This window comes from Eubalaena glacialis, chromosome 1, assembly GCF_028564815.1.
Source record: "Eubalaena glacialis isolate mEubGla1 chromosome 1, mEubGla1.1.hap2.+ XY, whole genome shotgun sequence".
Lineage (NCBI taxonomy): Eukaryota > Metazoa > Chordata > Mammalia > Artiodactyla > Balaenidae > Eubalaena > Eubalaena glacialis.
The window spans coordinates 18,011,695-18,037,587 of NC_083716.1; the positions used below are offsets into that span (position 1 = coordinate 18,011,695).

At 41.4% G+C, this 25,893-nt stretch overlaps 1 protein-coding gene across 3 annotated transcripts in view; it reads right to left on the bottom strand.

Moving 5' to 3' along the window:
- Window positions 1-2,437: 2,437 nt before the first annotated feature.
- The window catches only part of ACSL5 (acyl-CoA synthetase long chain family member 5), a 41,280-nt gene continuing 17,824 nt past the window's right edge, over window positions 2,438-25,893 (bottom strand). For all 3 annotated transcript variants that reach the window (XM_061193330.1, XM_061193339.1, XM_061193349.1), the window contains exons 3-22: window positions 24,660-24,765; window positions 19,552-19,616; window positions 19,331-19,432; window positions 17,615-17,714; window positions 16,136-16,314; window positions 15,325-15,357; window positions 15,185-15,236; window positions 14,310-14,383; window positions 13,908-13,985; window positions 12,671-12,805; window positions 11,430-11,564; window positions 10,806-10,901; window positions 7,964-8,036; window positions 7,608-7,696; window positions 7,208-7,324; window positions 5,563-5,706; window positions 4,839-4,940; window positions 4,290-4,361; window positions 3,754-3,900; window positions 2,438-3,005 (exon numbers count right to left, since the gene is read on the bottom strand). In XM_061193330.1, coding sequence (XP_061049313.1) covers window positions 3,760-3,900; window positions 4,290-4,361; window positions 4,839-4,940; window positions 5,563-5,706; window positions 7,208-7,324; window positions 7,608-7,696; window positions 7,964-8,036; window positions 10,806-10,901; window positions 11,430-11,564; window positions 12,671-12,805; window positions 13,908-13,985; window positions 14,310-14,383; window positions 15,185-15,236; window positions 15,325-15,357; window positions 16,136-16,314; window positions 17,615-17,714; window positions 19,331-19,432; window positions 19,552-19,616; window positions 24,660-24,765 — 1,893 coding nt within the window. In that variant the 3' untranslated portion in view covers window positions 2,438-3,005; window positions 3,754-3,759. The remainder of the gene's footprint in view (window positions 3,006-3,753; window positions 3,901-4,289; window positions 4,362-4,838; window positions 4,941-5,562; window positions 5,707-7,207; window positions 7,325-7,607; window positions 7,697-7,963; window positions 8,037-10,805; window positions 10,902-11,429; window positions 11,565-12,670; window positions 12,806-13,907; window positions 13,986-14,309; window positions 14,384-15,184; window positions 15,237-15,324; window positions 15,358-16,135; window positions 16,315-17,614; window positions 17,715-19,330; window positions 19,433-19,551; window positions 19,617-24,659; window positions 24,766-25,893) is intronic.

Below are 25,893 nucleotides of genomic sequence, written 5' to 3' on the forward strand. Positions count from 1 at the left end.
TGTTCTGTATAAATCATAGTTTTTACTCAAAGTATCTTTCTTTTTGCTGACTAAAAAGGATTGTCTTAGTTCCTTATGGAAAAACTGCTTTACTGCCTTGTGAAAAATCGACATCTTTAATCATGAATCTTAAGACATACATATTTGCCTCAAATTACCCAATTAATGGTATATTGAGATCACAGGAGTCTAGGAGACTTTTTTTAATTGAAGTATAATTGATTGACAATGTTACAGGTGTACAGCAGTGATTCAGTTTTATATATATATATATATATATATGTATATATATGTGTGTATATATATTCAGTTATATATATATATAATATATGTATATATATACACATATATTCTTTTTCAGATTCTTTTCCATTATAGGTTATTACAACATATTGAATATAGTTCCCTGTGGTATACAGTAGGTTCTTGTTTATCTATTTTATATATAGTAGTGTGTATCTATTAATCCCAGATTCCTAATTTATCCTTCCTTGCCTCTTTCCCCTTTGGTAACCATAAGTTTGTTTTCTATGTCTGTGAGTCTATTTCTGTTTTTTAAATAATTTCATTTGTATCATTTTTTTAGATTCCACATATTAGTGATATCATATGATACTTAGCTTTCTCTGTCTGACTTCACTTAGTATGATAATCTCTAGGTCCGTCCATGTTGCTGCAGATGGCATTATTTCATTCTTTTTTATGGCTGGGTAGTATTCCACTGTATTTATATACCACATCTTTATCCATTCATCTGTCCATGGACATTTAGGTTGCTTCCATGTCTTGGCTATTGTAAATAGTGGTTCCATGAACATTGGGGTGCGTGTATCTTTTTGAATTAGTTTTTTCAGCTTTCCTGGATATATGCCCAGGAGTGGGATTGCTGGATCATATGGTAACTTAGTTTTAGTTTTTGAAGGAACCTCCATACTGTTCTCCATAGTGGCTGCACCAATTCCCCCCCAACAGTGCAGGAGGGTTCCCTTTTCTTCACACCCTCTCCTGCATTTATTGTTTGTAGACTTTTTGATGATGGCCATTCTGACCTGTGTGAGGAAATCTCATTGTAGTTTTGATTTTCATTTCTCTAATAATTAGCAATGTTGAGCATCTGTTCACGTGCCTATTGGCCATCTGTATGGAGAAATGTCTGTTTACGTCTTCTGCCCCTTTTTTGATTGGGTTGTTTATTTTTTTGATATTGAGCTGTATAAGCTGTTTCTGTATTTTGGAAATGAATCCCTTGTAGGTTGTATCCTTTGCAAATATTTTCTCCTATTTTGTAGGTTGCCTTTTTGTTTTGTTTATGGTTTCCTTTGCTATGCAAAAGCTTCTAAGTGTAATTAGGTCCCACTTGTTTATTTTTGCTTTTCTTTCCATTACTCTAGGAGATGGATCCAAAAAGATATTGCTGTGATTTATGTCAAAGAGTGTTCTGCCTATGTTTTCCTCTAGGAGTTTTATAGTATCCAGTCCCACATTTAGGTCTTTAATCCATTTTGAGTTTAATTTTGTATATGGTGTTTGAGAATGTTCTAATTTCATTCTTTTACATGTAGCTGTTCAGTTTTCCCAGCTCCAGTTATTGAAGAGACTGTCTTTTCTCCATTGTATATTCTTTCCTCCTTTGTCATAGATTAATTGACCATAAGCACATGAGTTTATTTCCGGGCTTTCTATCCTGTTCCATTGATCTATGTGTCTGTTTTTGTGGCAGTACCATGCTGTTTTGATTACTGTAGCTTTGTAGTATACAAAGCTATTTTTTGGGCTCTTCTAAACACATGAGTAGAATTATAGTAGTCACCTATTCCAGTAGTAATTCTTTCCAAGGCAGGGAACTTGAGCTTTGGGGGTCTGGCTTATAACAGTTAACAATAAGGGAAGGGCACTTGGGGATTCATCAATGAATGAAGCACAACTCTGCCCGATTCCAGTGAGGGGTAGGGAGGTGGACAGACAGTAAAATATATGTAAGATGGAGTCATGTATTATGAAGAAAGCAGGTGGGACAGTTTGATGGAGGTGACATTTAAAGCGGATGAGGGGACAGATCACATGTCTCTGGGAGTATCTGCATTTTAGGCAGAACAGGCTGGAATGTGGCTGGCATGTTTGAGGACAGGAAGGCAGCCAGTGTGGTGCAGTTGGAATGAGTGAAGGGGGCGTGCGAGAGGAGGTCAGGGAGACAGCGGGAGTTAGTTAGACATGGAGGGAAGTTAATTCCTGCCTGCCCTTCTGTTTCAAATATCCAAGAATAGACGTTTCCTCAGCTCTTCTGGGCTCAGGGTCTAGAAAGACCATCCAGGAACATTCTCCTTAATTCCGGTGAGAGACCAGAAAGGAACACTGTTCAAGACTACTTGGATGATAAAGGAGAAAGAACATGAATTGTGCTCAGTTGGAGTTAGGGTTCGACTGGTATTTATTTTATTATTCACAGCTGTGGGATAAGAAGGCCTGGTCTTCAACGTAGCTATCAAACCTGGTGGCATTCTAGAATCACCTGGGGACCTTTTAAAAATCCTGATGCCCAGGCTGTACCCCTGACCATGTTAATCAGAATCCCTTAAGTGTCACGCAGGCCTCAATATCTTTTTAAACTCCCAGGTAATTCTAGTGTGTAGCCAAGTTTGAGAGCCACTCGCTTACGTGATCGTTAAGGGGTCCTTGTCTGAGGCTGGTTCTCATCACAGTCTGTGGGGAAACACACACCACAGCTTAAGCTATATCTGCAGTGGTTTATTCTGAATGCTTAACATTTACAAGTGGAAGCAGCACGTGTTGAAGGGGTGTAAGGTACAGCAGGAACTGAGTCAGGGGAGGAAAGATCAGTCAGTTCCTTCCCAGAAGGTAAGCCTCTTGTGCAGGCTTCATGCTTGCCCATAGGTCTTCATTCCCAGTTCAGGAGGTTGTTACTCAGTGCTTGCTTCGTTTACTGGAAAGGTGCACTTGACATGAGTTTCAGCTCCTTCCCCCACAGCTTCCAGCTCAGCAGCAAACTGTAGGGAAGAGGTTCAGTTACCAGGTATACTGCAGAAAACACTTCTAGAACATACTTTTTGGACAAAATGTCATAGGCCCAGTTTTAAATTCTCCCAAGTCAGAGAAACTACAGGGTTTAGGAAATGCTCAGTGATCAAACTTTTCCCTTCTGGACACAAACCTCAGTGGACACAGAAGTACAAAGAAGAAATTTGTCTCACAGATACGATTAATTAATATTGTGATAGCTTAAAACTCAACTTAATTTTAGTGGTTTTGTGGAATGGTTAGAAAACATGAATTATAAACAGCTTTTCAGAACTTAAAGTTCTCTTAATTTGAACATTGGAAGGCCTAAATGTTGAGACTGCCAACAATTTAGGTTTACTAGAAAACACGGAAGAATTCCCAAAGGGTCACTTTGGCCCTTGAACTAGTTATCACTTATAAAGGTTGGAGATCACAAGGAAGGAACAAAGATATAAATGGACCTTGAAGAGAAAGGTATCTTGATAGAAGTAGCCCTAAATGTCAGCAACATTTAAGATGGGAAGGACAAGCGTTATTTAGTTCAAGGCTAAGCTTCCACATGGTAAGTTCTCTCACTTAATATTTTTAAAAAAGCCCTGAAACTATGGTTTTATAATTTAGTAGGTAGCTACAACAACAGACAGGAGGAAAGACAAAAAAATGAACGTAAGATTAGTTTTTAATCCATATTCCCACAAGGCAGGCTACCTCTGAGCCCCTTGCAGCCATAAGTACCTTAACCTACTCCTGGATTTTCTCATACAGACTGTTGATTTGAGTCCGAAAGTATTTGGCAAGCTCTCCCCTCTTTGCTTTCAAGGTTGGTGTCAAGAGCCCATTTTCAATGGAAAATGGCTCTGGATGAAGATAGATGTGTTTGACCTGGAAGAGAAGATGCACACATACACACGTGTTTAATAGTGATGTGGACTGTTCTGCAGAGCCCTCTAAATGCTATGTGAAGAACCTTAAAGAATATTTCCCCTTATAAAAGTGGCATTGATGAAGTGGGAGGGTAAAGAGAAGAGTAACACATGCCCATTCTCACGCACTAATAATTTGGGAAAGACATGAGTGGAGAAGGAGGAGGAATAATGAACAGCATGAAGGGACTGTACAGGTAAGTGCAAAGGTCACTGTCATTAATGGTCTAATGGTACCTCTAAAATCAGTTCCTTGGAAACTGTACTTTTAAATTTTAAACCCCATTATAAATGCGAACTTTAAAACTTTATGACATGAGAGACCAGGATAACATGAGTAGTACATACCTGTTCAAAGGATTTAAGGCCACCTTCTGTCCCAGTTTGCTGCAAGTCTAGTAAAATGGCTTCCTTTATAACCTAGGAATATAAAACATAGCTCAGAGCATGGCTGTTGAAAAAGAGCCTGAAGGAAAGGCTGAGCATGAACCAGTTCAAAATGCCTACTAAGCTCATCAGGATAAAAGCAGGATATGGGGGTATGTGCAAGCACATGTGATACCTAAATGTTGCTCAAAGAAAAAAAGTCATGGGAAGAAAAAACAAATCTAAATGGTAGCAGGGGTTTTCTCTGGATGGCATTATTTAATTCCCCATTTTCCAGTTATTTTTTTCCACAATGCACATGCTACTATAAAAAGAATAGGGATTTTGGTGGTTGTTTTTAAACTCCCCATCCTCTCTTCCAGTCTAATAAAACCAGTCAATCCACGCCCAGCAAGGGTCTGTTCTTCCAGAGAGGAGGCTCTAGGAAGCTGTGGGTGCCCAAGCTGGGGAGGCCTCCCCCTCCCACAACGGGCCCGTGGGTGGGCATAGGCTTTTCTGAGTGAGACTTACTTGGTTTCGGCACAGTTCTTCAAAAGAGCCCTTCACCCCAAGTTTGGCTGCAAATGAGGGAAGCACATCTGGGTCAGGAACCACCACTCCCACTAGGAATGACTGGAAAGGAAACAGGCATGTGAACTAGCGCAGCACTGCCCCCCAGTGGGGAAAGAAAGCAGCGTTACCTCAGAATGCATGATTGTTCCCAAGCCCTGAAATTCAGTGCTGGCGTCCTACAGTTTTCTCACCATATATTTCAAACCCTCATGGAACTCTGATCCCATTTTCCCACTCAACATCTCGACAAAAATGTTCTATTCAAACATGAATAGAAGTGGTGCTTCACATTAAGCTTAAAGCATCTCTGGCCTGTCCATATCAACCCTCCCCCACTCCCAGGAAGCTAAGTTTAAGTGCAGTATATATAAGACAGTTTGTGCCAGAAGAACTCCTATTGTAGTGGAAACGAAGTGCACCATGGGGCTCTTCTACTGAATGGCTACCCTTTAGTATAACTTTTAACAGTTATACTGACTTGTTTACAGAGTCTATCATAGTTTCAAATAATTTTTTTTTCATTTATAGTGCCTTATTTGAGGTTTGGAGTGTGGCTTCATTGCTTTAGTTTTATGAGCTCAGATCTTCTCATCCTAAATCTACCTATACAGATTTCCTTTAGCTATGGAAGTTGGCATGGTCTGTGCCTGAAACTGGCTGTTGTTAAGACAATATATATTACCCATAAGCTTTCCCCATGTACAAAAATTTGCGACACCAGGCTACTCCTGATGTAGATATCTTCTATCTTCTCTGGAGCAATGTATTCTCCTTGGGCCAGCTTGAAAATGTTCTTTTTTCGGTCGATGACCTTCAGAGTTCCATTCTACAGGAGACAGAGATAACAGCATCAGTGTTTCTGAGCCCTATTGAGTGATGTCAGTGAAGAGAGAGGTGAAGTCAGAGGTCATCTTCCTTCTTTAAACTTGACCTCTCCATTGACCTTTGGGCAATCTTTCATTTCTCTTTCTTGGCTTTGGGGAAAGGGGAGGAAGGCAGCTTTCTTCAAAACCTGTCTATGCTGCGTGTCTCTTTGAAGAGTCAGTGGGCAGTCTTGGAAAAAGTCCCCTGGACCCACTAGCATTGTGTAAATGGTTGCCTCATCCAACGAAGAAATTTTGCAGCTCTGAATTTCCAACAACTTAATTTCCAATTACTCCTTTTCCAGAACTCTCAGGAATAGGGAAGGTGTTACCTTTTATTAAGACTTTTGAATTAGCTCTCCCCCTCCTTGACTCCCTTTTCTGTATCCCTCCTGTTAGATCCGGGAGCAGGCTATACAGCTCTACTGTGCCACTGCTAATCATGCAAGTCAGTAATTGCGCTTGTTAGGACAGAAGCAGGGCTAGGGAGGGCTCTCTGAGCAGCCACCAGAGGTCATTTGCAGCTTCATTTCTCTGGGCTAATTGGTCTGAGGCGCTTAGGTTTTTAGGGATTTGAATTATAGAATTGGGACAAGTGGCAGATACAGTCCACGTGATCACACCCTGAACAGCACAGCGGACTGAACCAACCTTGGAACCATTAACAAGGCCGACTCAAGAAATTAGCCATCAATTCAGCCTAACAGACATTATCTGAAAGTGATTAATAAGGCTCAGCCCTTTACAACTCCAGTGGGAGGACACATCTGTTGCCTACATTGTAGGCTTATTAGAACTGAGAACTCTCGTTATACAGAAACAGATCTGTTAGCAAAATACCGCTAGACCCAAATCTATGAAATACATCATTAGGACCAGTGTTCTTAGAGATCTGTTGTCGAACATTCCTTGAATATCACTTAAATCTTGAGAATATTGAGCAAGAAGGGAGTTTTAAATCTGGTTACATTCCTGCTCCCCCAGCACATAGTAGACAAAACCTTCCAGAGAGGAAAGCTCTTGGAATATCCTCCACAGGGGTTTAAGGCTCCATCATTACCATGCCTTAATTTCCTCTCTTAGGAAAACAGAGGGGGTTGACAGAGACTACTTACTGCCGATTGTTTGTCAGCAAGCTATGCTTTTAAAAAGTCTCAGTGTCTTCCACCAAGAGAGGCTGTGAAGGTCACCGAGGGGCAAAAACTAGCCTCTGCATACACCTTGTTTAGAAATCCTGCATCCTTGTTTTGATATGTCTCCATATATAAGTGGAAAGAAACTTATCCCTTTGAAACTCATAAAAGGCAAACACTATAGGCCCATGGAGTTAACACAATTTCTTCCTCAATAAAAGTAAAAATCACAACAACAACAACAACAAAATAGACTACTACACTTCTTCTTTGGAAAAGTCACCTAATTTTCCTCTGTAGGGACTCCCAGAAGTTTTGAAGCAACACCCACCGGGAGCCAGCGACCAATGTCTCCTGTGTGAAGCCAGCCATCCTTGTCCAAGGCTTCCTCTGTCTTCTCAGGGTCCTTCAGGTATCCCTTGAACACATTGGTGCCCTTGATGCAGATCTGCACATAAGATGGTACATGGTGGTGACAGTAGCAAAGGCTGCTACAAAACACCTACTTTCCTACCACCTTGAATCATTTGATGCTTTCCACTAATGTATGAAGAGCACCAGATTTTAATCCCCATTGTGGGGACGGGAAAGTTAGGCTCAGAGACACTGAATTCCTTGCTAAAATTCTCAATAGAATCAAACACAAACCTGCTCACAATTGTGTGCTTTTTCTGATGCAAACATCCCCACTATGATTGTCTGAAAATGACTGCCCGGCACAGCCTACCCACCTGTCCTTCATTGTTCACTGCAAAGTAGTTCATATCAGCCACATCTTCCAGCTTCACATGATTGCAAGCGATGGGGACTCCAACGTGGCCTAGAACATACCACACTGAATCAGCCAGGATACCGTGAAACGGTGATAATTCCAGCCATATTTCAGAGATATTTATGGATTGATTCTAAAAGAATAAAACTGAAAAGTCATCTGGCACCAGTGCTGGAGAGCCTGGACCAAAGCTTAGGTTTGGCATCTGCCACATTCATCCATAGCAATGAGGTTATCTAAACGCCTACGTCCTAGTTCATCTAGAACTCCTTCTCCCAACCAGTGCACCTCCTGCCCAGTTGACAAAGAACCTACCTGATTTCCAATCCCCAGGTGATGTAATTGTACAGCCAGCAGTGCATTCTGTTTGACCATAAGCTTCAAATACCTGTGCAAACCAAAGAAGGGCTTTGAGACTTACTCAAGATAAAGCAGGAGCCGGCCGTGCCCTATGGCAAGACATGAGGAAAGCAAGGTCTCTGAGAGTTGGAGGACACTTAGTGTCCTAATACCTTGAATTTATGCCCGAGCTGCTAAGTCTTTACAACTGTGGATTCACTCAAAAACCAAAAGGGTCCAGAAATAGACCAAAGTATGGAAACATACTATACTTTGGGAAATGTGGCATTTCAAGCTGATGGGAAAAAGCAAGTTATTCATTGAGTGATGGGCAACCCAATGGCAATCAGACTTGAACCAAGGCAATGCAGTGCTACTGAAGGAGCTGAAGAAAGTGAGTAGCATTTTTTAAGGGAAATAGCTATGGTATGGAACAGGGGTTGGCAAACTTTTTGTATATAGAACCAGATAGTGAATATTTTTGACTTTGTGAGCCACTTGGTCTCTATTTCAACGACTTAACTCTGCCAATGTAGCACCAAAGCAGCAGTAGGCGATATGTAAATAAGTGGGTATGGATGTGTTCCACTGAAATTTTACTTATAAATACAAGCAATGGGCCAGGTTTGGCCTGTGCTGCAGTTTGCCCACTCCTGGTATACAGAATAATCTTGACTGGAGAGGGGATGTGGGGAAATAAGTGCGTGGGCTGCAGTAGGGCTATGGCCTGTCATAGGCAGAGCTGGTGGAGAAGGAGAGGAAGGCATTTCTGGGAGGGGTGTGGCAATAGGACCTCCTGACCTATTGGTTTTAGGAGCTGAGGGAAAGGAAGGTATTAAGGTTGGCCAAGAGGATGCTAGTTTGAAAGACCAGAGGAACTCTGACCTAGGCATCAATTCAGAACCTTTTTTTTTTTTTTAACATCTTTATTGGAGTATAATGGCTTTACAATGTTGTGTTAGTTTCTGCTGTATAACAAAGTGAATCGGCTATACGTATACATATATCCCCATATCCCCTCCCTCTTGCATCTCCCTCCCACCCTCCCTATCCCACCCCTCTAGGTGGTCACACAGCACCGAGCTGACCACCCTGTGCAATGCAGCTGCTTCCCACTAGCTATCTATTTTACATTTGGTAGTGTATATATGTCCATGCCACTCTCTCACTTCGTCCCAGCTTACCCTTCCCCCTCCCCGTGTCCTCAAGTCCTTTCTCTACGTCTGCATGTTTATGTCTTTATTCCTGTCCTTCCCCTAGGTTCATCAGAACCCTTTTTTTTTTTTTTTTTTTTTTAGATTCCGTATGCATATGTTAGCATACAGCATTTGTTTTTCTCTTTTAGGCCGTTGTTTCATTCATGTTGTGCATGTTGGCCGAATGAACGAACTACTTAGCCATTTGGGGGAAAAAAATTATGAGACTATGTCTGTACTCAAGCCCATTTACTAAATTCCAGATGGAGCAGAGACTTAATTGGAAAAAAGTAAAACCGTAAGGCTACTAGAAAATCTGGACGAAAACAGTTTTATGCAATATTGAGGGTTAGGAGGCCTGTCTAAACAATTATAAAGCCACATAGAAAAGGTGACTGACTACATACACATTTGAAACTTTTATATAGCAATACACAGTGCAAAAAGGTGAGACTAGGAAAAATATTTCTAACACAACGAAGATTGATTTTATGACCATACGAAGAACTCCTAGGAAGCAAGGTGAAAGAGAACCAAATTATCCTTTGCCCATTTTTCTATAAGGAAGTAAGTGAGTAATTCATGAAAGAAATACAAGTGCCCGTAAGCAGTAGAAAAGATGTTTAGTGTTAATAAAAGAAACAAAGTTGCAATAAGATTTTTCATGTATCTGGTTGGCTAAGATTTAAATGACTGAAAAAGCGCTAGCAAGAATATGGGGATATCAGGACTTGTGCATTATTTGCAGTAATGCATAAAAAAGATAAGACCTTTCTGGAGGGAAGTGTGATAATCTACATTAACATGTAAAAAACCCATATACTTTGACCCAATAATCCCCACTTGTAAGGATTTATCCTAAATTGATAATTGCATAAATATACACAAGTATCCTTATCACTTGATTATAATAACAAAAAAAAAAGTGGTAAACAACTCTAGTGTCCATCAATAGGAGACTACTTATTTGGGTACGTTCAATAAACTATTACAAAACCATTAAAATGATGTTTCTTTGACAAGAAGCAATGTTAATGGGGCACTGTTTAATAAGTATTTTAGAACACTGATGCTGTTTTTTAAAGGTTATACTCCATTTATAGTTATTATAAAATATTGGATATATTCCCCATGTTGTACAATATATCCTTGTAGCTTACTTTATACCTAATAGTTTGTACCTCTTATTCCCCTACTCCTATATTGCCCCTCCCCCTCTCCCCACTGGTAACCACTAGTTTGTTCTCTATATCTGTGAGTCTGCTTCTTTTTTTGTTATATTGACTAGTTTGTTGTATTTTTTCAGATTCCACATGTAAGTGATATCACACAGTATTTGTGTTTCTCTGTCTGATTTATTTCACTTAGCATAATGCCCTCCAAGTCCATTCATGTTGCTGCATATGGTAAAATTTTGTTAATACTGATGCCATTTTGTGTAAAGGTCTCTGTACACAGGTGCATTAAGAGGTGACTGGAAGGATACTTTCTCTTGATTTTGAGATTTTGGCTGACTTTCTCTTTGGTACTTTTCGTTTGTGTTTTCATTTTTATTTAAATAGTAAGCTTTATTTGTGCAAAAGTGAAATAAGCTATCATCAAAAAAAAGGTGCTTGGCTTACCGGACATCCCATTGCTGCCCGGAGGAACGTCAAGACGGGAGAGGAGATGGGGGCAGCTCCGGTGACCATGAGACGAACCTTCCCGCCCAGGCTTTCCTGTTTAATAGACACAAAAGACCTGCTGAAGACTATTCCCTTTGCTTCAGTTTCCTGTGTTGCAAAATGGGTAGAACAGCCTACCTACCCGGTGTTGTCATGAGAATTAAACTCGTTAATTTACAAAGCACTTAGAATAGGGTCCAACATTGTAGAAAAGAACTTAAAATGTTAGCTATTACTGTCACCACCATCCATAGCTGGGACCAGACCTGCAATTTTTTTTTTTTTTTTGATTTCCTCAGATAATTTGTATTCTTGGGCCCTTCAAATTACCTACAACCTCAACAGACCACCTAAGACAATGAGAGTGCTAGAACCTAACAAAAATCCACTTTCTGCTTTTTGACCAAATCCCTTTAGTGGCAAAGTTGTCCAAGAGAGATCTCAAAAGGTGAGTGAACACAGAAAGTGCAAAAGTCTCTCCAGTTAAAGAGATGCTTGACCACCAAAGGAAAAGCAAAGTGTGCTGAGTCAGTGGGCAGCCCAGATACTTACCTGGCTCCATCCAGAATCTACCCAACGTACCTGGATCTTTGCAAAGATGAGCTTGTCCCAGAAACTGTTGCGTCTGATGATACCCTTTTTCACTTCACTGAATTTACTGGCAACAGCCAAGTTCAACAAGAACTTCTTCAAGGGTGTCTTGGCTTCATTTTGTACCTGCAGAGCGACAGCGCCTCTTAGTTGGAAACCTACTGGAGATACTCACCAAGGCCATTCATCAGTGAGCAAGAGATAGTGCCTCCTAGCTTCATAAGAAAGAGGCTCTTATTCATGCACTGGTGTGCTGAATAATGATGAGCCCACACTAAGAAAGAAGTGAACTTAGTACATACACACAGAGCTCCAGCTCCTCCAAGTTCCTTGTCCTTAGCAAACAACCTTGACAACTCAGATAGCATGTCCTCAAAAGGTAGTCAGCATCTATCTACAGTAAAGTTACCTGGGAGTACTGATTAAACAGCTGATTGGGTACCACTGTTAGGACTTTTGATTCAGTGTCATATGTATATATGTAGTATCATAACGTTACAAAGAAAACATCCCATTGGCCATTTTTGAAGATCGCTGGGGTACCAGTTCATTATTTTAAAGACTGATAAAGGAAAAAAATCAAATAATCTTCATGCCTTTATGGAAGAATCTCAGCTAATGAAGGCAAGAGAAATGCTTGGATTAGAAAAATCACCATTTTGCTAACCTTAATGAAAAATAGAGCAGTGATCAATGACAGCTAAAACTGTTATGTGGCAATGGGATTCTGGCCCGACTCCTTATTAGATCTGACCCTGGACAAGTTATTTAACCTCCAAGGTTCAGTCTCCTCATCTGTAAGTTAGGGATTATAAGTGTTGGCATGATTTCCTGGGCTTTTGTAGAAATTAAATGATGGAACGCATATGAAATATTTACCATGGGGCCTGGCACCTCAGCAAGAAGCACACTAAACCAGTAGGTGTTATGAAATCAGAGTAACAATTTCCCAGTAAGTCAGCTGAATTTTGAGGGGCTCCCCAACTCTCTGAATTAATCTCTTTCTCCAGGTCACATCCAAGTAATCTCATCCAGAGGAAAGGGAGTTTCATCTGTTATGGTTTTTCATGGCTGCACTTGTAAGTTTGGCTATAAGTGGATGCTGGTAAGGGTTGCGTGTAGACGTGGAGCACGTTTCTTAGTAACATAGAGTTCCTAAGAGCTTTAGTCAGGTCTAAGCCCCAGACAGCTCCTGCAGCTCAGGGCCAGCCCAACAGAAGCAAGGTTAGTACCTTATCATAGACCCTGTTAAGGAGTCGGGGAACCGCGGGAAAGACTGTGGGCTTCAGGGTCTTCATGTCATCAGGTAGCAGCCGAATATCTCCTTGGAAGAATCCAACTCTGGCTCCACAAGAGTATACAACAGCCTAAAAGCAAAACCAAAGAGCAGAGCTCAGAGCCAAAGGACCACTTTGGGTGGGGTCTGTATGGAACAGAATTGAGGATGTCCATGGGCACTTTTCTCTGGACAGGATGCCCGACCCCTGAAATTTCATGTACCCAGAACTCTGAGACCCTACCCCCTAGGCAAGATGGAAACTCACTTCTGCTGAGGTGGCGGGACAGGTAAGACAAATTGTGAGACTGAAGGCCCAGCCCTACTCTGCCCACAGCTCTGGGTGAGGGTCTAAGGCATCATCCTTTGTAAGAGACCATTCGTTATGTAGCACTAAGAAAAAACACTGCCACTCAAACTAGAACACGCCTACAATTGTAAGACCATCTCAGTTTCAGAAATGGTAAAATGTGAAAAAATATGCTTATTAGAATTGATATTTTATTAATCAGATATCAACACTTTAGCCCAAGGAACTGAATCTTCCATTTTGGCATTTCATGCATCAACAGATAAGCTGGTTGAAGAGGTATTTAAGCAGGGATCAGAGAGAGGATTTTCCAACCCTAATGACACCTGTGTTTTTGCTTTCGGTTCTCAAATCAGCCTCAGAGTAGCCTAAAAGCTTGGCGTCCACTCACAGAAGGCCAGCTCTCCCCCAATTGCTGCGCAGTCCTCAACAGCTCCACCTTAAACACTCTGGACACCTTACCTGGATCAAAGTCTCCTTCTCCACCCCTCTGTGGGGAACTCCTTTTCTCTAACCCTAGGTCTTTTAAAAAATTCTAACCCAAATAAAAAGAAAAAAGAAAAAACAATCCCTCGTATCCCTGCTCAGAATTGAGGGTAGATAGTAAGCTCCCGGCTGTGAGCTCCCTGGACTTGCAGGCACCCTGTGTGAAGGCAGGAGGAAGCATTTGCTCCGTGGGACACACACAGACTCAACAGAGGAAGGCTCTGCAGCAGGTTAGGGGTGATGCCAAGATTAGGACTCAGCCATGCCAACTCCCTGCCCATGTCCTTCACATGAGAGAAAGGATTGTAAATGTTGCAGAGCTGCCTTTGGAATAAACGTGGGACTAGCAAGTCAGGACCCTATTTTCACATACCTGCTAGGAATATAGGATCCTTACCTGTACAACCCTCTCAAACATATGAGCCAAGGGGAGGTAGGATATGGTCACGTCCTCAGAACTGGGCTCAAAAGTATACTATAGATCAGGAAATGGAAAGGAGACAACATTGGATTAATGCCAACTTTCTCTTCCAAAGAAGATTTAAACACTTCTTCTTCCTAGGACCACTGCATACAGTTGTACAGGTGTGCACTGTGCAACTCTAAGGGGTGCCCTAACTGCACTGAGTGCAGAGATCTGCAGTGACCCTAAAAGAGCAAAACTCTAGACAAAGATGCACCAGTATTTGTCCACACTCAGGCCTTCAACCTGTTTCTTCCCCCTCTGCCTCCTCTAACTTTAAAATCTTATGACAGATTCCCATTTTAACAAGGGCCTCCTTTTCAATTGACCACTGACCTCCACACATTTGAGAAAAGCAGCAGCATTTGAAACGATATTTTCATGGGTTAACATGGCTCCTTTGGGGTCACCTGAAGGAAACAAGAGGTGGAAAGATCTGTTAAATGGCTAATAGGTAGCCTTTGGCATTGAAATGAGAAGCTACATTCGATTGGTTCTGTTCCAGGGAGCCGAGAGCTTCTCCTGTCACTGTGATTTTTTATGAACGGTATGTGACTCTGCTTATGAATGATTGATGCCTCCACAGATTCTACTTCTGACAGCAGCGTTAGCCTTGTGCTGCCACACAGGGCAGAGCCACAGTCACAGACAGCAACGCAGTCAAAAAGAAAATCCCAAGTAACCGGCCCCCTCCCCGTGCTGTTTTCATGTTGAAGACTTCAGATCTAACAACATTACCTAGCCATCACTTTATAAACGGGGCACAGTGGAATGGATATAACTTCTAGATCATTGTGGATCACGTTAAAATTTACTGAGTTCTAATAGCTAGGTAACTACATACAGGGGAGAAAGAGGACACGGAGTGATCTGTGTAGAACTACCACTGGGCTATCTTGATTGAGTGAAACCACTCCAGTGACGTCAACTTGAGAGAGAGTCTGGGCTGGGGGAGAAAGTTGACTTTCTGATGCCACCTTTAAGAGCCCTGAATTCCATAGCATGTAAACACCTCCCACTGTGTTTAGTGAAATTTATTTGCTTATGCATAGGTTTTTCTATGCAGGCATCTGTACTCAGAAGTCTTAGATTATAAGCCCCTATGGATAGGGCTCATTGTAGGGTATTTTTACCAGCCCACTAGTGGTCAGTGGCTCAAGCCATGTTTTTGGCTGACCAGGGGCCTCTGGGGCAACTTCCTGGGCACTGACCTGTGGTCCCACTGGTGAAGCAAATGATGCTCAGATCTTCTGGTGCAGGAGGCTGGAGGGGAAAGCACAAGGGCTTAGTCTACTGTGAGCTTTGAAAGTTGAATATGGAAAGATTCAAATTTGGGCAGAAGAAAACTTACCACGGGTTTTTTGAAGTTCTCTTTGCCTAAATTCTGCATGAACAGGAAACCAAGAAAGAAAGACATTAGTTGAGTTGGGAAGACTTAGGACAAATACAGCCCTCCCTTTCCCTTTTGCTTGAGAACACCTCTGTGGGAATACAACCAAAATTCCAACCTGGATCAGGCCCAGAAGGCAACATGCAGGTACAATGGAAGCCTTGGGGTAGAGTATAAGTTTTCTCTAGAATATCAACTCAAGAGGGCAGATCACAAATGTCCAAACTTCCCATCAGACTCCTATGGTTCAGTCTTCTAGGACCATTGCTAAATCGTTTTGAATAAAATGAACAGTTAACATTTCAAGGCTTCCTACACTTTATATTACTGTCCTGAGCACTTTATATTCTCTCATATAACTCTTTACAACTCCTCTGTGAGGTAAGAACTATTTCATCCTCATTTTACAGAGGGGGAAAGGAAGATGTGGAGCAACTGGCCCAAGGTCACCTAACTAATGGATGTGGAGCTGGAACGTGAACCTAGGAAGCCTGGCTCCAGGACCGTATCTTTAACTGCCACCTAGCCTCTGCATTTATAAATCCTCTACTTGGAAGTCTGTGCACACTGGCCACAGACCTTCCTCACCCACTGGCATGGTTTCTGAGTTGTCTTGGGGAAATGATTCCCAAAGCTTCACAGCATGAGTGTAATTTACGCTTCTCCTTCCACCCCTGGAGAACAACAGCTTGCTCCCTTGTGTAGAAGTCCTGCAAGTTGCCCACAGCATCAGACCAGCCTTCCAGCTGTGAGCTGACTTTCAGACCCATACCTCAGCATCAAACAGGGATAAGATCTCAACTCCACATTTCTCCCCTCTCTTCTTCAGGTCGTCCTCAAAGGGATCCATGAGGATGATCAATTTCAGGCCCGGGGTGAGGCCTTTTTCCACATTCCCAATCAGGACCAATGCCTTTTGGGGCGTATCACAGATCACCGTGGCGATATCAGCTGAAAGCAGAAATAGGGCCGGGGGTTACCCTCCTGCTTTGCTGTGTACCCGATTGTCTTGCAAAGAGGAGGAGATTCTTGAAAATTTCAAAGCTACTGGGTCCCAAAAGGAGATTATGTCTGTAAATCAGATTTATAATGTATAAAATCTGAAACATTCCACTGATAATAAATAAGCTTAATTGAAACAGAAGCACTTAATTTCCTTGCATGTGCTCAACAGTTTATAGTTTCTAGAGGAGCCACAAAATTCCTTCTGCTTAAGAATACAGACAACGTGTATGAATCACGTAGATGTGGTCCTGCCAATGTGTTTTACCTAGGGGAGAGGGGAGGAGGGATTAGAAGGGAAAGGAGGAGGCAAGTGGGATTTTAGCAGACAAGCATTTTATGATTTGTAATGTTAGCATTTGCTTTGATACTTGTTTACACAAATAGAAATCTTCTGATTATGTCTATAGTTCAAATGGATCTACTCACTTAATCTACTAGTTCTGGGACAGAAAGTAACATCTAGTATATGTCTTATTTGCCCATTGAACTTGAACTTGTTTCTCTAACAGTGGTAATTTGGTCCACAGACTCAGCATGGACATTGGTACATGCTGGTAAGCTATACTGACTTCGACTTATAAGAATAGGAAATTAAACTAGTCAATTAAATAAGTTATTCACTAACTCTGTGGCCTTTCATCCAGGGTGGCCAGCAAAAATAGTCTTATTGCTAAACTATATTGTCATACTACATGGAAGCATTTCATTGAACCTTCTATCTGATTATATCCCTGCCTCATGGGCTTTTTGTAACTTCCCTCTAAATTATATCATAGGTACTACAGGACAAGAGAGCCTTGAGCATTTTTCTGGTCACAGCATTCTAAGTCTGCTAACAAAAGCAGATAATGAGGAATTACTCAGCATCAAGAAAGAATCAAGTTAAAATGTAATAGCAACAGGAATAAAGACGCAGACGTAGAGAATGGACTTGAGGACATGGGGAGGGGGAAGGATAAGCTGGGACGAAGTGAGAGAGTGGCATTGACATATATACACTACCAAATGTAAAATAGATAGCTAGTGGGAAGCAGCTGCATAGCACAGGGTGGTCAGCTCGGCGCTCTGTGACCACCTAGAGGGGTGGGATAGGGAGGGTGGGAGGGAGACACAAGAGGGAGGAGATATGGGGATATATGTATACATATAGCTGATTCACTTTGTTATACAGCAGAAAATACCACCATTGTAAAGCAATTACACTCCAATAAAGATGTTAAAAAAAAATGTAATAGCAAAGTTTTACCCTTGTTGACAACGTATTTGATGGCATCTTCTCCCAAGGTGTCATACAGGGGGACAGCTACCATGGAGTACGTGTAACAAGCAAACTCAGAGATGACCCACTGTATGGAGAGAAGTTCAAATAAGGAACAGCTTATGCTTTGAAAAGGAGATGTACTAATTCAGTCATTTAGTCAACAAATGCTTATTTGGTGGCTCTGTGTTAAAAAAAAAATCACCTTTTTTGTGATGCCCTAGGGACTGCCACTGCTGATGCTATAAAATATAGTTAAATAAAGAAGATAAGATAGGTGCAGAGACAACTATAAAATAAAGGGAGAGTGTAATAAGTTCTATCCATAAGTGTTACGGAAAGCATTAGGGAGTCTTAAAGAGGTAGAGTCACACTCAGGGGTGGGGTAGGCTATCTGGGACTGCTTTGGGAAAAGTGATGGAAATTGGGCAGGGCTTTGAAGGACAGGTAGGACTTGGTTATGGAGATGGAGGCAGAGAAGGTATTCAAGGAAGAAGGAAGTGAATGAACAAATATAGAACCGCATGACATCACTAAGTACACATCAGAAAGCATAAAAAGTGACAGGAAATGAATTGGAAAGGTGGGCCAGGATCTGCTAATGCTGGGCCTTGAATGTCAGTCTAGACATTATGAACTGAATTGTGTTCCCCCTAAAATTCATGTTGAAGCCCTAACCCCATTGCAATTGTTTTTGTAGATAGCGCCTTTAAGGAGGTAACTAAGGTTAAATGAGGTCATAAGGATGGGGCCCTTATCCGATATAACTGTTGTCCTTATAAGAAGAGAAAGAAACACAGGGGATGGCAGAGAAAAGGTCATGTGAGGACACAGCAAGAAGGCAGCCATCTGCAAGCCAAGAAGAGAGGCCTCAGGAGAAACCAAACCTGCTGACACCTTGATCTTGAACTTCCAAGCTCCAGGACTGTGAGAAAATTAATTTCTGTTGTTTAAGTCACCAGTCTGTGGTATTTTGTTATGGCAGCCCTAGTAGATTAAGATACTAGGTTTGGTGTTACATTCCTGAACTAGAGTCAAGGATATCTCTTCTTACTGAGGCTGGGTGTAATGAAGATGAAGTATGTAGATGCACCTAAAAGTGCAGCCGGGGCCCTCTTGGATTTTTAGTTAAGCAACTGGCTCGGGTGAGCACATGTCATCCAACTCTTCTGAAACATACAAAGGCTTTCTCTGAGGATATGGGGTCTAATGACTTAACTTGAACTTGAAGATAAGCTTAATTCCAATCATCTTAATGTCTAAAATCTGTTTTCAACCCACTGTGGAAAGATGGCTACAGCTGGTCTCAGTAGCAATGGATGCCTTGGTTGCTAGTTCACATACAATGTGCAAGTTCCAATTCCAGTACAAACTCATCCCTTTCCACATCATCCTCAAGCTCTTACTTGCCAGTCCTTCATAGCTCCCTTATTTTCTTCATACAACGAACTGACTTAAAATGACACATAATGGGAGACATGTAAGAGAAGTCCAGTCACCTAGCAAATAGCACTAGACATTCAACCAGGATTAAAGAGGTCCTGCACTGTAACTTTTAAGTGCAACAATACTTAAAGAACCTGAGGTCTTTAAACAGCTTTGATAAGTCATCAGCAAGTGTCAGAGTGCTGGATTTGGGGTAGGGTTTAAAGTCTTTAGACTTAGCCCTGACTCATTTCCTTGAGTTAATTTCAACATGGTTACCTCTGGCCTATTCTGAGCAAAGATGCCAACAAAGTGTTCTTGTGATGGCTTATATCCTTTATGCAAGAGACAGGAGCCCAGGTACTCTGCTCGATCAGACACCTACAAGTGAGAGAGGTAAAGAGAGAGAAAAAAAAGCAGTCAAGACCCAAAAGAGATCATATTAGCTCAAGATACCACACAAGCAAAAGAATTTATCCAAAATCATGGGCCTGACTTACCTGTTTGTAGGACAGCCATCTGTAGGGCTGGTTTGGTTTTCTATATCCCAAGCAAGGCCCATTGTCTAAAAACATAACATTAAATGAAAATCAGCTCCAGTTGCAAATTCTTTGGACCAGAGAAGGTTAAAGGAGGTTAGGAAGAGACAAGACACAAAGGATAAATCCAGTAAAGACGCGAGCTTCTCTTATGTGCCAAGGAAATTCAAACGCAGTTAAGTACTCAGTTCTCAAAGGCAGAGGGAGCCTTGCAAACTACATTTGAAACACTTGGGAAATGCTACAAAACAAAGGTGGTTCCATGTTGGAATGTGTGACCTCCATGGTAACAGGCATTTGAGGAAAGCCATGAGTATGGACTAGCCCACATGACGTGAACAAACAAAAGCCCACAAGTAAACACTAATAGACTATATCGGATAATCTTGGATTGAGCTTCCCTACAATGAGAGAAATATATGTTCATAACAATTTAGAAAAAAATCAAAATACAAGTCATCAATAATCTCATCACATAAACACCATTATTAAGGCTGATATTTTCTTTCATACGTCCTTTGATAGTTCTACAGGGTTATATTCATTCCACATGTATATTTAGGTATCCTGCTTCCTTCCCCCATTTGATATAAATATTCCCCTGTTATTATTTCTTCTCTGGAGAGGTTTCAATGGCCTTATTATGGCCAAGTAATGAAGGGTTCTACTGTATAGCTGAATTTATCTCATTATGGGCATTGAGATTGTTTCCAAGATTGACACCTCAATCTTGGTAATGGTAATGGTATGATGTGTATTTTCCAATTGATCATTTCAACGTTAGAAAATTTTCTTAGAATACAGTATTTTAAATGAAATAACTGGGTTGGGAAGGGTGGCAGCGGCTGGGAGTGAGGGTGGTTGGTCAGACGGCTCAGGTTTTTGATACCTGGCACCACAATGCTTGATGAAGCAGCTGTGACAATTTGCTTTTCTCCAACCAGCAATATATCAAGTCATAGACACTAAATAGTCTCTTTTTAATATGTCTTCTGGTTAAATAGATTTTAAAAGTTATTGCTTTAGGGACTTCCCTGGAGGTGCAGTGGTAAAGAATCTGTTCTGCAATGCAGGGGACGTGGGTTCGATCCCTGGTCAGGGAACTAAGATCCCACATGCCATGGGGCAACTAAGCCCGTGTGCCACAACTAGAGAGCCCACGCGCCCTGGAGCCCATGCACCGCAACTAGAGAAGAGAAAACCCGCACAACTAGAGAGACACCCACATGCCGCAATGAAAAGAGCCCGTGGGCCACAACTAAGACCCGAAGCAGCCAAAAAATAAATAAATAAATAATTTTTTAGAAAGTTATTGCTTTAGTCTAGGTTTCTTTAACAGCTATTAAAGTGGGACCTTTCCCCTCATTTGTTAAGTTTTATCTGGTAATGTACTTTGCCCATTTGTATGAGCGTGTCTTCTGAGATACTGAGACTCATAAAGAACTGCAAGAACACACACACATACGAGTACATACAGGAGCACACATGTACACACACTTACATTGGCCATCAATATTTTTACAACTTACATTTATTGTCTTACATTTGACAATAGAAGAATTACACTTCTGAACATTGAAACTACTCAGCCTTATTTAAAATTACAATAAGTCTGGGAACATCCACTTACTAGAGTAAATAGTAATTGCAGCCACAGAAGCCACGAAAGTCATGGTATTTGTTAGGCTAAGGAACAACTCTAACTGGCCGAGAAGACCCCACATCTAAGCCAGAATGAGACTGAGTTATAAATAGAAAAGCAGAAGAGAAGGAAATTTTACATAGAGGATTTAGCCAGATTGCCGAGAGGAATTCAGGTCTAGCCCAAAGGAAGCATTCAAAGAGAAGGTTACTAGGAATTCAGAGGTAAATAAGTGAACTTCCAGACTAAGTGACAGAGGAAAAAGGAAAGAAAGCAGGAAAGAGATAGCCACTCTGATTAAAGAGATTTTTTTTTAAAAAAATGAATGTGGAGACTGTCCACAGGAAACGTTAGTTCTTTTTCTTTCTGCTGAAGCAGCTGCATGAACGCTCAAGAAGTCAAGTCTCAGACTGAGACTTTCCCTGAAGCCACGCAAGTCCTGCTTTAGAGTTCACAGCCACTGCTCCAGCCTAGAGTGTGTGCCACTGGTGCTCTACCAATGGGATTGTTTGTACTGACATTAATCACCAGTGATAAGTACCATTTATGGTACCTAGCTTACTCTGTGCTAGGCATTTTAACTCATTGGGTCTTCCCAATAACTATTGTTATCCCCATGGTACCAAGAATCATGAAGGGCTGGACAGCTTCAAGCTCACTCAGTAAGTGGCAGAGCTGGTGAAGGTGGGAAAAACTATACTGCATCTCCTTATCACTTTCCTCTTGATGAAAATACTAGCAGAGGCCCATGACCAAGGAACAAGTCAAATAATTGGCCCAAAGGGGCACCAACTGGGGTTTCATTAAACTCTGTGCCCTAATCAGCTTCAGTCTGATTAGCCAAAGTCCTGACCAGGCAACAGCCTAGCCTTTGATTAACTTAAACAACTTAGATCTTCTTCTGTTCTAAGATGTGACCATCTAAAAAGAATCCACCCATTAACAACTTCTCAGCAAAATTGGGTCCCAAAGCTGGGTAGAGTTGAAACTCCGGCATGCAGAATCCCTGGAAAGCTTTGTTAAAAACTCATATTCTTAGGTCAAACTATCTGGAATTCTAATTCAGTAAAACACAGTGAAGGGCTTCTCTGGTGGTGCAGTGGTTGAGAATCCGCCTGCCAATACAGGGGACATGGGTCCGATCCCTGGTCCAGGAAGATCCCACATGCCGCGGAGCAACTAAGCCTGTGTGCCACAACTACTGAGCCTGCGCTCTAGAGCCCATGAGCCGCAACTACTGAGCCCATGAGCCGCAACTTCTGAGCCCACGCGCCACAACTACTGAAGCCCGTGTGCCTAGAGCCCGTGCTCCACAACGAGAGAAGCCACCGCAATGAGAAGCCCGTGCACCGCAACGAAGAGTAGCCCCTGCTCGCCCCAACTAGAGAAAGCCCGCGCTCAGCAACGAAGACCCAACACAGCCAAAAATAAATAAATAAAAGTAAATTTAAAAAAACAACACGGTGGAGCCAGAGGATCTATATTTTAAGCATTATCTGCAGGTGATTCTCAACATGGATCATCTACTGGGTAGGGGTTAAAGATAGAGGTTAGGGCTGATGTATTCAATCCCAGTTTGTAAACAGACGTGTCATTTTTCTATGGAAATAGCCAGGCTGGATTTTTCATGCCTACTTACGTGAGACGCCATTTTAACTTTATCTGTTTAGTTTTAATTGAGTATTGAAATAAAATTTCTAAATGAAGCAGTGTTATGTGCCTCATATTACATGCTCAATGACTTGTTTCTAGTTACAATAACAACACATGCTCAGTGAAGAAAACTTCAAAAAATGGAAAATCCCAAAGGGAAGTCTATTGTATTAGCTATATACTATCTTAAGTTGTCAAATAAATAAAACTAATGGTTGCATTGGTTTGTGTTTGTTATTTGCCTGGAAGTCTAAATCAGTACCAATTTGGAGCCAGAAATAGTAAGTACAGGCCCCTTTGGAGACTTCAGATACAAGTTTTCCTTACAAAAAACCTTTCATTGTCTGGAGGCGCAACAACTTTTATAAAACACTTAAGAGCTGATGTAAAATAGAATAATCTAGCCAGACAGATTTAGATTTCAGTATCAGTGTCAACATTTTCTAGTTCTGTCTCCTTCGAAATGTTCCTGAATCTCAGAGTCTCCGTTTCCTTGCTTTTAAAAATGGGGGTGAGGGACTTCCCTGGTGGCACAGTTGTTAAGAATCCACCTGCCAATGGAGGGGACACGGATTCCTTCCCTGGTCTGGGAAGATCCCACATGCCGCGGAGCAACTACGCCCATGCGCCACAACTACTGAGCCCATGTGCCACAACTACTGAAGCCTGCACGCCTACAGCCTGTGCTCCACAACGAGAGGCCACTACAATGAGAAGCCCGTGCACCACAACATAGAGTATCCGTCACTCGCCGCAACTAGAGAAAGCCCACGCGCAGCAGCAAAGACCCAACGTAGCCAAAAGAAACCAAAAAAACCAAAAAAACAAACAACGATGTTGCAACTAAGATGTGGCGCAGCCAAAACAAACAAACAAATAAATAAATATTTAAAAAATAAAAATAAATAAAAATGGGGGTGATAGCAACTAATCCCTGTGATGTAGGGAAGATAAAGTAGATGATATCCGTGCAATACTATAGGCTGGTTAGCACTCGACTATTAAATATTGTTGTAGTCATAATTAAAAGGTAGAAGGGAAGGGATGAGAAGAAGTCACAGAGGTAAACCTCCGCCTGGACTGAATATCACCCAAAAGAAAAAATTTATAGGGAGAGTTATAAGCCAGTTGATTTTGAAAGGAAACTAGTGTACCTAGCATCATGTTCAATGATACAAGATAGAATTACTGAGCCTTGATATTTTCCAAATGAACCTACCAAAGGTCATGTGGTGATGTTTCTAAGAAAGTCCAAAAGATAATTATCTTCTGTGATACTATGAGCAACAGCATGGGCCAGTAGTATGGCACTGGGGGGCAAGGGCAAGGTAAGAAGTCAGGAGGCCTGCATACTAATTATGGCTCCGATTCTATAATGCAGGGAATTGCATTTATGAAAAGCATGTTCCTAAACAAATAAAATGTACTAGTGAATTAATCAAAATACTTTCCTACTGTTAACTCTTTAACAACAACTTGGCCAGGAAGTTCTCCTTGTGTTACGTGAGAAACAGATTCAGAGAGGCAACGTGGTTTATGTAAAGTCGCACAGCTGGAAATAGAAGAACTGGGTTTCAAACCCAAGTCTGTCCTACTAGACAGTTTACAGCACCCATCCTGATACTGCACTCACGTCCCCTCCACGCTGTATTTGTGATTCTTCTTGGACCACCACATTGAAACAGCTAGAGTTTTAGAAGTGAGACTGGGAAGGAGAGGTATGGAACAGGACCCCACCTTGGTCTTACAGGCAAGGTGAGACGGCCAGGCTTACCAGACATGGCAATTCCTCTTTGGAAAACTTCATACATAGTCTTGGCATCTGAGAAGTAGTAACGTATTAGGTCATTGTCCTGGCAAGGACCTCTCCGTGCTCCTCCCTAAGACACAAGACCAAGTTTAGGTTAAGACCGAGTCTTTCCCCACCCTTTCCAAACCCTTATGGATTGAATTGAAAAGAACATAAACACTGACTATGGAGGTCACAGCGATGACCCTTTTAATACTCAATCAATCAATTTTTTAAATCTCAAAATTGTGGTGTCTTCATATCAGAGAAATCCAGAGATTGTCACAGTTATGTTTTTGGCAATCTCCCCCCACCTCCCTAGGCATACACGCATGTGCGTGCACACACACACACACACACAAAAGAGATAATATTATAGTTATATCGTTTTTTAAAAATCATGTTAAGTTTAAACATCTATCAAATGCATACTATGTTCCAGTCACTGGGCAACTACTGTAGATGCAAAGTGAGTTAAGACAAAATTACTGCCCATGAGCACCCCATAAATGGGAATTTTTGGAGCTGGGGTAGGGTGAGAGGGGAAAAACATGCAAATATAATACTGTGATGTACATGCTGTAATAATTGTTTTGGGAGATGAATGAAGTGAACAATTCTGTATCAAGTAGAAAGGCTACAGAGAAGAAATAATATTTCAATAGAGACTTTGAAGATAAGTAAGCATTTACCAAAATGATGTGGTTTCATAGAACAGAGGGAAAGGAGGGTAATTCAAAGTGAAGGAATAGCCTGAATAAAGGCACAGAGGAAGCAACAAGGATTTACTGTATAGCACAGGGAGTTATACAGTGTCTTATAATAACCTATAATGGAATATCATCTGCAAAAAAAACCAGAAAACAAAAACCACTATGCTGTACACCTGAAACTAACACAGTATTATAAATCAACTATACTTCAATTAAAATAAAAAAAAGAAGGTACAGAGGCAAGAAAACACACTGAAGATTCTGGTGGGCAGCTCGAGAACAGGGTATTTGAGAAAGAGGGCGTAGCTAGGGATTTGTCTAGAAATGTCAGCGGAACTACAGGATCAGGCCCTGATCTAGATCCTGCAGCTGCAGTAAGAGCTATAGGCATGGTTCAACCCTCATGAAAGTTAGGTTAGAGAAGCATAGGCATCAATTAAATAAGCATTCAAAACTGTAAATTACTACCAAGATAAGGGCTATAAAAGTACAAGGTAATCCATGAG